This window comes from Poromitra crassiceps (genome assembly GCF_964638095.1).
Source record: "Poromitra crassiceps genome assembly, chromosome: 18".
In the NCBI taxonomy this organism is placed as follows: domain Eukaryota; kingdom Metazoa; phylum Chordata; class Actinopteri; order Beryciformes; family Melamphaidae; genus Poromitra; species Poromitra crassiceps.
The window spans coordinates 30,629,486-30,641,985 of record NC_139636.1 but is presented as its reverse complement, the minus strand read 5'-3'; the positions used below and the strand labels follow the sequence as shown (position 1 = coordinate 30,641,985).

At 46.6% G+C, this 12,500-nt stretch overlaps 1 protein-coding gene across 1 annotated transcript in view; it reads right to left on the bottom strand.

The window, feature by feature from the left end:
• Positions 1-12,500, bottom strand: part of cotl1 (coactosin-like F-actin binding protein 1) — a 19,011-nt gene that overhangs the window by 5,306 nt on the left and 1,205 nt on the right. The window contains exon 2 of the mRNA XM_083655052.1: positions 12,360-12,442. Coding sequence (XP_083511178.1) covers positions 12,360-12,442 — 83 coding nt within the window. The remainder of the gene's footprint in view (positions 1-12,359; positions 12,443-12,500) is intronic.

The following is a 12,500-nucleotide window of genomic DNA, read 5'->3' as shown; positions in this document are numbered from 1 at the left end:
TAGGATTTATACCTACAGGATTTATACCTACAGGATTTATACCTATAGGATTTATACCTACAGGATTTATCCTACAGGATTTATACCTACAGGATTTAACCTACAGGATTTAACCTACAGGATTTATACCTATAGGATTTATACCTACAGGATTTATACCTACAGGATTTAACCTATAGGATTTATACCTATAGGATTTATACCTACAGGATTTAACCTATAGGATTTAACCTACAGGATTTATAGCTACAGGATTTAACCTATAGGATTTATACCTATAGGATTTATACCTACAGGATTTAACCTATAGGATTTAACCTATAGGATTTATACCTACAGGATTTAACCTATAGGATTTAACCTATAGGATTTATACCTACAGGATTTAACTAAGGGGCAAAACCTGCCTCTGGCCTGTAACACTGACCGCCTGACCTGGCCTGTAACACTGACCGCCTGACCTGGCCTGTAACACTGACCTCTGGCCTGTAACACTGACCTCTGGCCTGTAACACTGACCTCTGGCCTGTAACACTGACCTCTGGCCTGTAACTCAAGAAAGAAAGATTTTTAAAGATACATTTTTATTGAACCAGGTCCTGTACCACGAATGGAGATACACAGATCCAGGATCTGTCCCCTTGATCTGGTTCGACTTAACCAGACTCGCAAGCGAGCTAACAGTCATTTGATTTCTTTGAACAGCGGTTTCTGCCTCCACGAGCCTAAAACCCGCACGTCTTTTTTGCGAGTGGAAGTAATGTGTATTCTCAGTCTACATTTCCTAAATCCATACGCCTATTTAGACCATAGAAACGTAGGCTCAAGGAATCATTATCTCTTATCACTCATGATGTGTTTGGTCACACTGACGGAATAATTCCTATAAATAAAGAAATAATGATAATAAAGAAATAAAAAGCTGCCGAACTCAATCGACACACCGCGCGGGCATAGATTACATTGATACAAATAGCCTATTCTGTGGTCACATATTGGCAGCAGAGTGGCATATTTCAGGGACTATAGAAGGACTATGCTGGAAAATGCAGGAGTAGCCTAGATATGAATTACATCTGTGTGTAGGCTATCCTATTACATGTCTTAGATGTAGTACTAATAGGCGATGCTGCCATGTACGACCATGATCAACCCAACGTCAGCCTCAGCTCCGTTGCGGACATTCGGACACTGCACCTTGGTGCGCTTTGGAGACGTTTATGTAACCTTTTTACGCCGGTGATTTAGTGATATTTCTCCACGCACCGTTCAGCTGCAATTGGCGGGATCATGTCATCAGTGAGTGATGTCATCAGTGAGTGATGTCATCAGTGAGTGATGTCACTCGAGCATTTAGTCAGCTTCCTTCCTTCCTTCAGACAGCCAGATGTCATCAGGCGTATCAGGCTGAATGCTGAAATGGAGCTGATGCTATCCTCACTCATTGAGTTGCTGTAAATTCTCCCCCACTAGGCCAAATGACATTCTAGTGACAGTATGGTCACTTCTCCACTAGTCTCGCTGGCCAGCCTCCTCTCCCTTCCGTCCGAGGAGTCTGGCGCCGCGGAAACAGGCAACAGGGATAAACCCTCCCCTGCTCTACAGCTGCTCTCCCATTGGAGCGACTGCTTCGGTGGCAGCCGGATGTCCGCTCCCGGCTTATTACAAACTCTGTCACACATGTCAATCAGAGCGCCTTCTGCTCCCTCCTCCCTGTGTGTCGCTGTAAATAGTGCCCTGCCGCCTCAGTGAAAACAACAACGCTAACTCGCTAGCAAGCTAACGGCAGAAACCTACACGCTAGCTCGTTGCTACACGCTGAAAACGGCAAATTGGATTGTTGGAAACTATTTTCCGTGGGCACTGCCGCTAAGTGCCGCCCATCGCAATCCCACTATGGAGACCTGCGGCGCCAGACTCCTCGGACAGAAGGGAGAGGAGGCTGGCCAGTGAGACTACTTCTCCACCAACATTTAGTGTCAGTATGGTCACTTCCTCCACCAACATTTAGTGAGGAAATTCAACTTAAAGTCTAAAGTGTCTCCTATCACATTTTTAGGGGGCGGGCCTACAAACATGATTTGTGACATCACAAATCGTTTGGAAGCCAATCCCTGTCTGGGTGGCTTTAGCTCAGGAGGTAGAGCGGGTCGGCCAATGACGCAAGGGTTGGCGGTTCGATCCCCGCTCCCTCCCAGCTGCTGTCGTTGTGTCCTTGGGCAAGACACTTAACCCTCCTTGCTCCCGATGGTGTGTAGGCACCCTGCGTGGCAGCCTGCCGCCATCGGTGTATCAATGGGTGAATGTAGACTACCTACTGATTGTAAAGCGCTTTGGATAAAAGCGCTATATAAATGCAGGCCATTTACCATTTAGGCCATTTTCTCTGTCCAATAGATTCCAATATTCAACTTAGAAGAATGTGATGTGTTAACTTGCACATACACACGCTGAGAATGGACAGTGAAGTAGGAAACATCGTGTGCCCACTTTTGAGATGAAATATAATTTGCATATTCATAGACTCTGGATTTTTAATGAGGGAGGAGTAGATGTCATTTTAAGGATCTTAACAAGATCATTTAAACTTTTTTGTGGGAAAACCATACCAGGCACAACTTACTGTATTATTCAAAGTATAATATTCAGAGTATTTTACAATTACATACAAAAAAACATGACTTTAAGGGGTTTCTTTCAAATTTCAAGCAGTTACCTCTCGCTGCCACTGGGGGCTGCATCTCTAGACACAATCATGAGTAGCAGGTGGAGCGTTTCCATGACGTTGTGCGCCGGGCGTGTGCGTGCGTCTCCCTGCTCACCTGTGCACACGGTCGTTATCTTTATGTACCTGTGGGAGCAGCTCATAAAGACGGTGCTGTGCTGTGCTGGAGAGAACACTGCTCTCAGATCAGACCTGCAGCCCGTCAACAACAGCACTCATTGTTACAGAGGCTTATCAGCACGGTGACAAAAGACACGACTAGTTTTAACACCGCTGCCCGAGGCAGTACTCGCGTGTGTGTGACACACACGCACACACACGCACACACACGCACACGCACACACACACACACACACGCACGCGCACGCGCACGCACACACACGCACACACACACACACGATTGGACTGTGACGCACATACAGGATACAGCACTGGTATATTTTAATGTACACGGCCATTCTAGACAGGTTGCTCATGTACATATATATGATCCTCATAATATAATATAATATAAGATCCAATGATTGGCTAGGATTGTTAATAAAAGCTGCCACCTGTGCAGAGCGAGGCTGGTCTTCTTGGCCTTGGTCTTCTTGGGATGACCTGCAGGCTAGACTCAATCTAGATCGCCTCGTCTCTCCAACCAGTTTGAAACAAAAGTTCCTCTTTACCACAGATTGTTCAATTTTGCCACATTATCTGTGTATATGCAACCTGCTCTTTTGATGTGTGGACAGTAGGGGTGTCACCCACCGCGTGTACACGGCTAACCGGATATGAAATCACAAGCGTTTAGAAAAATCAATAACCGACTACACGTCTGTTGTGTATGTGTCACATCAGCTGTGGCTCTGTGCCTTTAGCAGCACGGCAGCTTCACGACAGTCTGCAGGAAAGCGGTGGTGTTGTAAACATGGAGCCAGTGTGACCGCATGGAAATAAAAGGTTTAACAGTTACGTCGTGGTCCACAAGTTATGAAACATAACATTGACGACGACGAGGATGATGGATTCTCTGCTCTCACCTCTCTCCCCGTCCCTCGCCCTGCCTGGCGAAGCCGGCGATCCCGCGGGTTCGCTGGCATGAATCCTTTTGAAACGTTCGTAGTAGCCGTCGGGCTAGCAGCTGAAGCTAACACAATGTAAAAGCCCATTGTTTTCCGTCGACATCGGTAGCAGGCGAAGCGGGTGAGTCTGTCTTACTGTGTTTCATTCCTCATCAGATATAAAGTGTTTGGAGGTGATAATGCTGCCTGTAGTTTGGAGGTGATAATGCTGCCTGTAGTGTTTGGAGGTGATAATGCTGCCTGTAGTGTTTGGAGGTGATAATGCTGCCTGTAGTGTTTGGAGGTGATAATGCTGCCTGTAGTGTTTGGAGGTGATAATGCTGCCTGTAGTGTTTGGAGGTGATAATGCTGCCTGTAGTGTTTGGAGGTGATAATGCTGCTGCCTGTAGTGTTTGGAGGTGATAATGCTGCCTGTAGTGTTTGGAGGTGATAATGCTGCCTGTAGTGTTTGGAGGTGATAATGCTGCCTGTAGTGTTTGGAGGTGATAATGCTGCCTGTAGTGTTTGGAGGTGATAATGCTGCTGCCTGTAGTGTTTGGAGGTGATAATGCTGCCTGTAGTGTTTGGAGGTGATAATGCTGCCTGTAGTGTTTGGAGGTGATAATGCTGCTGCCTGTAGTGTTTGGAGGTGATAATGCTGCCTGTAGTGTTTGGAGGTGATAATGCTGCTGCCTGTAGTGTTTGGAGGTGATAATGCTGCCTGTAGTGTTTGGAGGTGATAATGCTGCTGCCTGTAGTGTTTGGAGGTGATAATGCTGCCTGCCTGTAGTGTTTGGAGGTGATAATGCTGCCTGTAGTGAGGTGATAATGCTGCCTGTAGTGTTTGGAGGTGATAATGCTGCCTGTAGTGTTTGGAGGTGATAATGCTGCTGCCTGTAGTGTTTGGAGGTGATAATGCTGCCTGTAGTGTTTGGAGGTGATAATGCTGCTGCCTGTAGTGTTTGGAGGTGATAATGCTGCCTGTAGTGTTTGGAGGTGATAATGCTGCTGCCTGTAGTGTTTGGAGGTGATAATGCTGCCTGTAGTGTTTGGAGGTGATAATGCTGCCTGTAGTGTTTGGAGGTGATAATGCTGCTGCCTGTAGTGTTTGGAGGTGATAATGCTGCTGCCTGTAGTGTTTGGAGGTGATAATGCTGCCTGTAGTGTTTGGAGGTGATAATGCTGCTGCCTGTAGTGTTTGGAGGTGATAATGCTGCTGCCTGTAGTGTTTGGAGGTGATAATGCTGCCTGTAGTGTTTGGAGGTGATAATGCTGCCTGTAGTGTTTGGAGGTGATAATGCTGCTGCCTGTAGTGTTTGGAGGTGATAATGCTGCCTGCCTGTAGTGTTTGGAGGTGATAATGCTGCCTGTAGTGAGGTGATAATGCTGCCTGTAGTGTTTGGAGGTGATAATGCTGCCTGTAGTGTTTGGAGGTGATAATGCTGCTGCCTGTAGTGTTTGGAGGTGATAATGCTGCCTGTAGTGTTTGGAGGTGATAATGCTGCTGCCTGTAGTGTTTGGAGGTGATAATGCTGCCTGTAGTGTTTGGAGGTGATAATGCTGCTGCCTGTAGTGTTTGGAGGTGATAATGCTGCCTGTAGTGTTTGGAGGTGATAATGCTGCCTGTAGTGTTTGGAGGTGATAATGCTGCTGCCTGTAGTGTTTGGAGGTGATAATGCTGCTGCCTGTAGTGTTTGGAGGTGATAATGCTGCCTGTAGTGTTTGGAGGTGATAATGCTGCTGCCTGTAGTGTTTGGAGGTGATAATGCTGCCTGTAGTGTTTGGAGGTGATAATGCTGCTGCCTGTAGTGTTTGGAGGTGATAATGCTGCCTGTAGTGTTTGGAGGTGATAATGCTGCCTGTAGTGTTTGGAGGTGATAATGCTGCTGCCTGTAGTGTTTGGAGGTGATAATGCTGCCTGTAGTGTTTGGAGGTGATAATGCTGCTGCCTGTAGTGTTTGGAGGTGATAATGCTGCCTGTAGTGTTTGGAGGTGATAATGCTGCTGCCTGTAGTGTTTGGAGGTGATAATGCTGCCTGTAGTGTTTGGAGGTGATAATGCTGCTGCCTGTAGTGTTTGGAGGTGATAATGCTGCTGCCTGTAGTGTTTGGAGGTGATAATAATGCTGCCTGTAGTGTTTGGAGGTGATAATGCTGCTGCCTGTAGTGTTTGGAGGTGATAATGCTGCTGCCTGTAGTGTTTGGAGGTGATAATAATGCTGCCTGTAGTGTTTGGAGGTGATAATGCTGCTGCCTGTAGTGTTTGGAGGTGATAATGCTGCCTGTAGTGTTTGGAGGTGATAATGCTGCCTGTAGTGTTTGGAGGTGATAATGCTGCTGCCTGTAGTGTTTGGAGGTGATAATGCTGCCTGTAGTGTTTGGAGGTGATAATGCTGCTGCCTGTAGTGTTTGGAGGTGATAATGCTGCCTGTAGTGTTTGGAGGTGATAATGCTGCTGCCTGTAGTGTTTGGAGGTGATAATGCTGCCTGTAGTGTTTGGAGGTGATAATGCTGCTGCCTGTAGTGTTTGGAGGTGATAATGCTGCTGCCTGTAGTGTTTGGAGGTGATAATAATGCTGCCTGTAGTGTTTGGAGGTGATAATGCTGCTGCCTGTAGTGTTTGGAGGTGATAATGCTGCTGCCTGTAGTGTTTGGAGGTGATAATAATGCTGCCTGTAGTGTTTGGAGGTGATAATGCTGCTGCCTGTAGTGTTTGGAGGTGATAATGCTGCCTGTAGTGTTTGGAGGTGATAATGCTGCTGCCTGTAGTGTTTGGAGGTGATAATGCTGCCTGTAGTGTTTGGAGGTGATAATGCTGCTGCCTGTAGTGTTTGGAGGTGATAATGCTGCCTGCCTGTAGTGGAAGCTACATGCTGCCTGTAGTGGAAGCTACAGATGATCACTTTAGCGTGACACTCAGGTGTTCACACAAGTGCAGTAACGTTGCACGTAATGGAAATGCGGTCAAAGAACAACAGTTAACCGGTTACACGCTGCCAGAAGGTGCCGTGTACACGTTGACACCCCTAGTGGACAGTAGTTTTTACTCTATTCATAGCTTTCAAGGGGCGTTACGTGCTGCCGGGAACGCCCACCTGACGGTAAAAAAAAAACCTTGTTCATTCCGCTGCCCGCCGAGTCGACTAGTTTCTCACGCTGTGTTTGTTCAGCCAAAATGCTCAAGTAACGTTACAATAATGATTAAAATACCCCGTTAACGTTACTTGAGCTTACCTTTGATGAAATGTTGGCCGCAAAGACGTGTGTACTTTGATGGTAGAAAAAAAGCCATTTGCCCTCCCCAGCGACTGAACCACGTCTAATCGCACAAATCCACAACCTCCTCCTTTCTGAGTTTTCTTTCTCCGACGGCATTCTGTAAAAGCACAAGCCAGGCGTGTCTCCTCGTCGGTTAGTGCAACCGATAGCACAACAGGTATCCGGCATTTTGGCTGAACAAACACAGCGTGAGAAACTAGTCGACTCGGCTGTTTCCATACGGATCACCAGCGTTAGTTTGTTGTTTATAACGTGGCTGTATTGATCATTTATCGTTCTCTATCTCTGATACACTGAAAATACTGGGAGGCGGGCCATAGCGTCTCTGTCGATGATTTGATTTGACAGTTCTGGGCACTGGCGTTGGCGTTGGCCAATCCTGGCGTGTTCCACCCCCAAATCGATTGTGTTCTGGCACAAAGCGAGTGGGTTCCAGGACGAAACAGTCTCGAGCCAACTACGTTATGTTTAGAGCAGCGCAGTAAATACAATATTCCAGTGGAATGCGAGTTTAACTAAACAGTTACATGTCCTCTGCATTCTACAACAAATAAAGACATTACAATTTGTTTTATTTTGTATCTTACATACTTATGTAAGTTATGATAGTATATTCTGCCAGGGTACAGAAGGGAGTATAGGCGGCCATCTTGCCTGCAGACTTTTCAAACCAAGCAGCCGTTCAGCCAGAAATCTGGGGGTTTAGTCCTGCTTCAATAACTTCACTAAGTGCTTACCACCGCTTGAGGAAGTATATGACTCAATACGAGAGGCAAAATACTACCCCCCCCCCCCCCCCCCCCCCCCCGCCCCACACACACACACACACCTCCCACCACCAGACCACTTCCTCTACACCAGGCTTCTTCCTGGTCCGTCTGCGGGTTGGAACGCTTCTCTTCTTCCCTTTTAAAAAGCGGGTGCTGCCAGCACTGCAGCCAAACACGCCCCCCCCCCCCAGGCCAAAGAACTGCACTACAACAACGATGAGACAGCACACACAAAAAGGCTTCATTTGAGCAGGCAGCTGCTGGAAGGAGATCATCCCTATAGACCCTTTTCACAGGGGGCATTTTGTGTCAAAAAGGCAGAATAAACACAGGTGCAAGCAAAACACTAATGAGGGTTTCCAACTTCCAATCATGGATGTGATAAGGGTGAGAAGGGTCTATTATGTTCCTAGGGCGGTGGTTCTCAAATGTTTTCACATGAGGGACCCCTAAACTGACAAAGATTAGACCACGGACCCCCGTTTGATAGGATTTTGTCCCACGGTCCCCCAATAAGATTGATGCTTTTAGATGTTTTATTACAGAAAGTGTATAAAAGCCATGACCCAAATAGTCATTGTGCTACTTATGAATGGAATTATAGCTCAAATAAATTATCCCCCTTTTGTCTGGGGACCCCCTGGAACCCCCTCAAGGACCCCTGGGGGTCCCCGGACCCTCATTTGAGAACCACTGTCCTCTAGGGTACATGGGTGTCAACTGTCAATTGGGGGCAAGGTGTGACACTCCCCATACCTCAGCCTGAGCGAGTCCAGGTCTGATCTGACCTGACATTTTATCATTATACTGGAGGCAACAATCAGCAGAAGTGTATCCGGGAGCTAGGAAAAGCGGTCAGGGGTCAAAGTTCGCTCCTGAGCCTCTTGTCTAATAATTGATCCCATGTAGGGGTGAAGTAATAATTGATCACATGTAGGGGTTAAGTAGAAGTCATTCCTCCACTTTATCTGTAGAAATGTAATAAGCAACAAGCAGGTTTGAAGGCTTTTTCAGGTGGCAACTGATTTTAGACGCAGTTTCTTTCACCTTAGAGGAAGGATGCTCCTGCTGTTTCCTCCTGCATAGCAGAATCTGTACATACTGTAGTGCAGTCAGGCCAGTCTACAATCTGTCTATAAGGTGATGCATAGAGCAGTCAGGCCAGTCTACAATCTGTCTATAAGGTGATGCATAGAGCAGTCAGGCCAGTCTACAATCTGTCTATAAGGTGATGCATAGAGCAGTCAAGCCAGTCTACAATCTGTCTATAAGGTGATGCATAGAGCAGTCAGGCCGGTCTACAATCTGTCTATAAGGTGATGCATAGAGCAGTGAGGCCAGTCTACAATCTGTCTATAAGGTGATGCATAGAGCAGTCAGGCCAGTCTACAATCTGTCTATAAGGTGATGCATAGAGCAGTCAGGCCAGTCTACAATCTGTCTATAAGGTGATGCATAGAGCAGTCAGGCCAGTCTACAATCTGTCTATAAGGTGATGCATAGAGCAGTCAGGCCAGTCTACAATCTGTCTATAAGGTGATGCATAGAGCAGTCAGGCCAGTCTACAATCTGTCTATAAGGTGATGCATAGAGCAGTCAGGCCAGTCTACAATCTGTCTATAAGGTGATGCATAGAGCAGTCAGGCCAGTCTACAATCTGTCTATAAGGTGATGCATAGAGCAGTCAGGCCAGTCTACAATCTGTCTATAAGGTGATGCATAGAGCAGTCAGGCCAGTCTACAATCTGTCTATAAGGTGATGCATAGAGCAGTCAGGCCAGTCTACAATCTGTCTATAAGGTGATGCATAGAGCAGTCAAGCCAGTCTACAATATGTCTATAAGGTGATGCATAGAGCAGTCAAGCCAGTCTACAATCTGTCTATAAGGTGATGCATAGAACCGTCAGGCCAGTCTACAATCTGTCTATAAGGTGATGCATAGAGCAGTCAGGCCAGTCTACAATCTGTCTATAAGGTGATGCATAGAGCAGTCAGGCCAGTCTACAATCTGTCTATAAGGTGATGCATAGAGCAGTCAAGCCAGTCTACAATATGTCTATAAGGTGATGCATAGAGCAGTCAAGCCAGTCTACAATCTGTCTATAAGGTGATGCATAGAACCGTCAGGCCAGTCTACAATCTGTCTATAAGGTGATGCATAGAGCAGTCAGGCCAGTCTACAATCTGTCTATAAGGTGATGCATAGAGCAGTCAGGCCAGTCTACAATCTGTCTATAAGGTGATGCATAGAGCAGTCAAGCCAGTCTACAATATGTCTATAAGGTGATGCATAGAGCAGTCAAGCCAGTCTACAATCTGTCTATAAGGTGATGCATAGAACCGTCAGGCCAGTCTACAATCTGTCTATAAGGTGATGCATAGAGCAGTCAGGCCAGTCTACAATCTGTCTATAAGGTGATGCATAGAGCAGTCAGGCCAGTCTACAATCTGTCTATAAGGTGATGCATAGAGCAGTCAGGCCGGTCTACAATCTGTCTATAAGGTGATGCATAGAGCAGTGAGGCCAGTCTACAATCTGTCTATAAGGTGATGCATAGAGCAGTCAGGCCAGTCTACAATCTGTCTATAAGGTGATGCATAGAGCAGTCAAGCCAGTCTACAATATGTCTATAAGGTGATGCATAGAGCAGTCAAGCCAGTCTACAATCTGTCTATAAGGTGATGCATAGAACCGTCAGGCCAGTCTACAATCTGTCTATAAGGTGATGCATAGAGCAGTCAGGCCAGTCTACAATCTGTCTATAAGGTGATGCATAGAGCAGTCAGGCCAGTCTACAATCTGTCTATAAGGTGATGCATAGAGCAGTCAGGCCAGTCTACAATCTGTCTATAAGGTGATGCATAGAGCAGTCAGGCCAGTCTACAATCTGTCTATAAGGTGATGCATAGTGCAGTCAGGCCAGTCTACAATCTGTCTATAAGGTGATGCATAGAGCAGTCAGGCCAGTCTACAATATGTCTATAAGGTGATGCATAGAGCAGTGAGGCCAGTCTACAATATGTCTATAAGGTGATGCATAGAGCAGTCAGGCCAGTCTACAATCTGTCTATAAGGTGATGCATAGTGCAGTCAGGCCAGTCTACAATCTGTCTATAAGGTGATGCATAGAGCAGTCAGGCCAGTCTACAATCTGTCTATAAGGTGATGCATAGAGCAGTCAAGCCAGTCTACAATCTGTCTATAAGGTGATGCATAGAGCAGTGAGGCCAGTCTACAATCTGTCTATAAGGTGATGCATAGAGCAGTCAAGCCAGTCTACAATCTGTCTATAAGGTGATGCATAGAGCAGTCAGGCCAGTCTACAATCTGTCTATAAGGTGATGCATAGTGCAGTCAGGCCAGTCTACAATCTGTCTATAAGGTGATGCATAGAGCAGTCAGGTCAGTCTACAATCTGTCTATAAGGTGATGCATAGAGCAGTCAGGCCAGTCTACAATCTGTCTATAAGGTGATGCATAGAGCAGTCAGGCCAGTCTACAATCTGTCTATAAGGTGATGCATAGAGCAGTCAGGCCAGTCTACAATCTGTCTATAAGGTGATGCATAGAGCAGTCAGGCCAGTCTACAATCTGTCTATAAGGTGATGCATAGTGCAGTCAGGCCAGTCTACAATCTGTCTATAAGGTGATTTGTTTGCTGCCTCAGAGTTACAAACTCCCCTCCTAAATAGTGAAAACAAGCATACAGAGAGAACGTCAGTCATCTGATACTTTCACTTGTTGCAGCACCAATGGGACAGCAGGTAGGAATCGAGGCCTGCTATAAAGCACGCTGCTAATAAATCAGCTATTTCATAACACAGGAATGCGAGCCCCGAAACGTTCGGGGGGGGGGGGGCACACAGAGAGAGAGAGAGAACAGCCTGGGGCCACTCGCTTATACACAACACCAGCTAGCATCAGGAACAGCCACACCCAACATCTGAGTACTCTGCTGCTCTAGAGGACAGAGGACTAATTACATCTGAGGGCTGGACTGATTTGGTCCTTCTATATCCAGCCTGCACCCATCAGTCAGTCATTATCAGACAGTTTCTGCTCGACTTTTTGTGAAGAAACGCTACATAGAGTGCATAGAGATGGTGACAGTCAGTACAGGCTACAGCAGCACTAATCCATTGAAACACACACACACACGCGCACGCGCGCGCACACACGCACACGCGCACGCACACACACACACACACACACACACACACACACACACACGCACACACACACACACACACAAATGCAGAAATAGGCCTTTCCTAAGGGCTTCACATGTGCAACTATTTCAGAATTCCATGCAATATGAAGCGTGCGTTTGTTCTTTTTTTACAGTGTAGCTGAGGGCCCGTGAGCAGAGAGAGTATTAAAAGATTAGTGTCCAGGCAAATCAAGCTGGGAGGCTACAGAGGCAGAGGTGTGGCACACACACACACACACACACACACACACACACACACACACACGGAAACAAGTTTCACACCCATTCATGATGACATTGGCTGTGCTGTGTGTTATCAGGGCCTTACCTGTGCACTGGCTCTTGAATTCGTCATAGTCGGTCCCTTGCCCCGCAGGCACGATCATGGAGCCCTCGTATTTAAAGGCAGCCCTGGAAGGTGATGCAGAAGAGACTCACAATCCAACCTGATCATCATCATCTGTTGCTG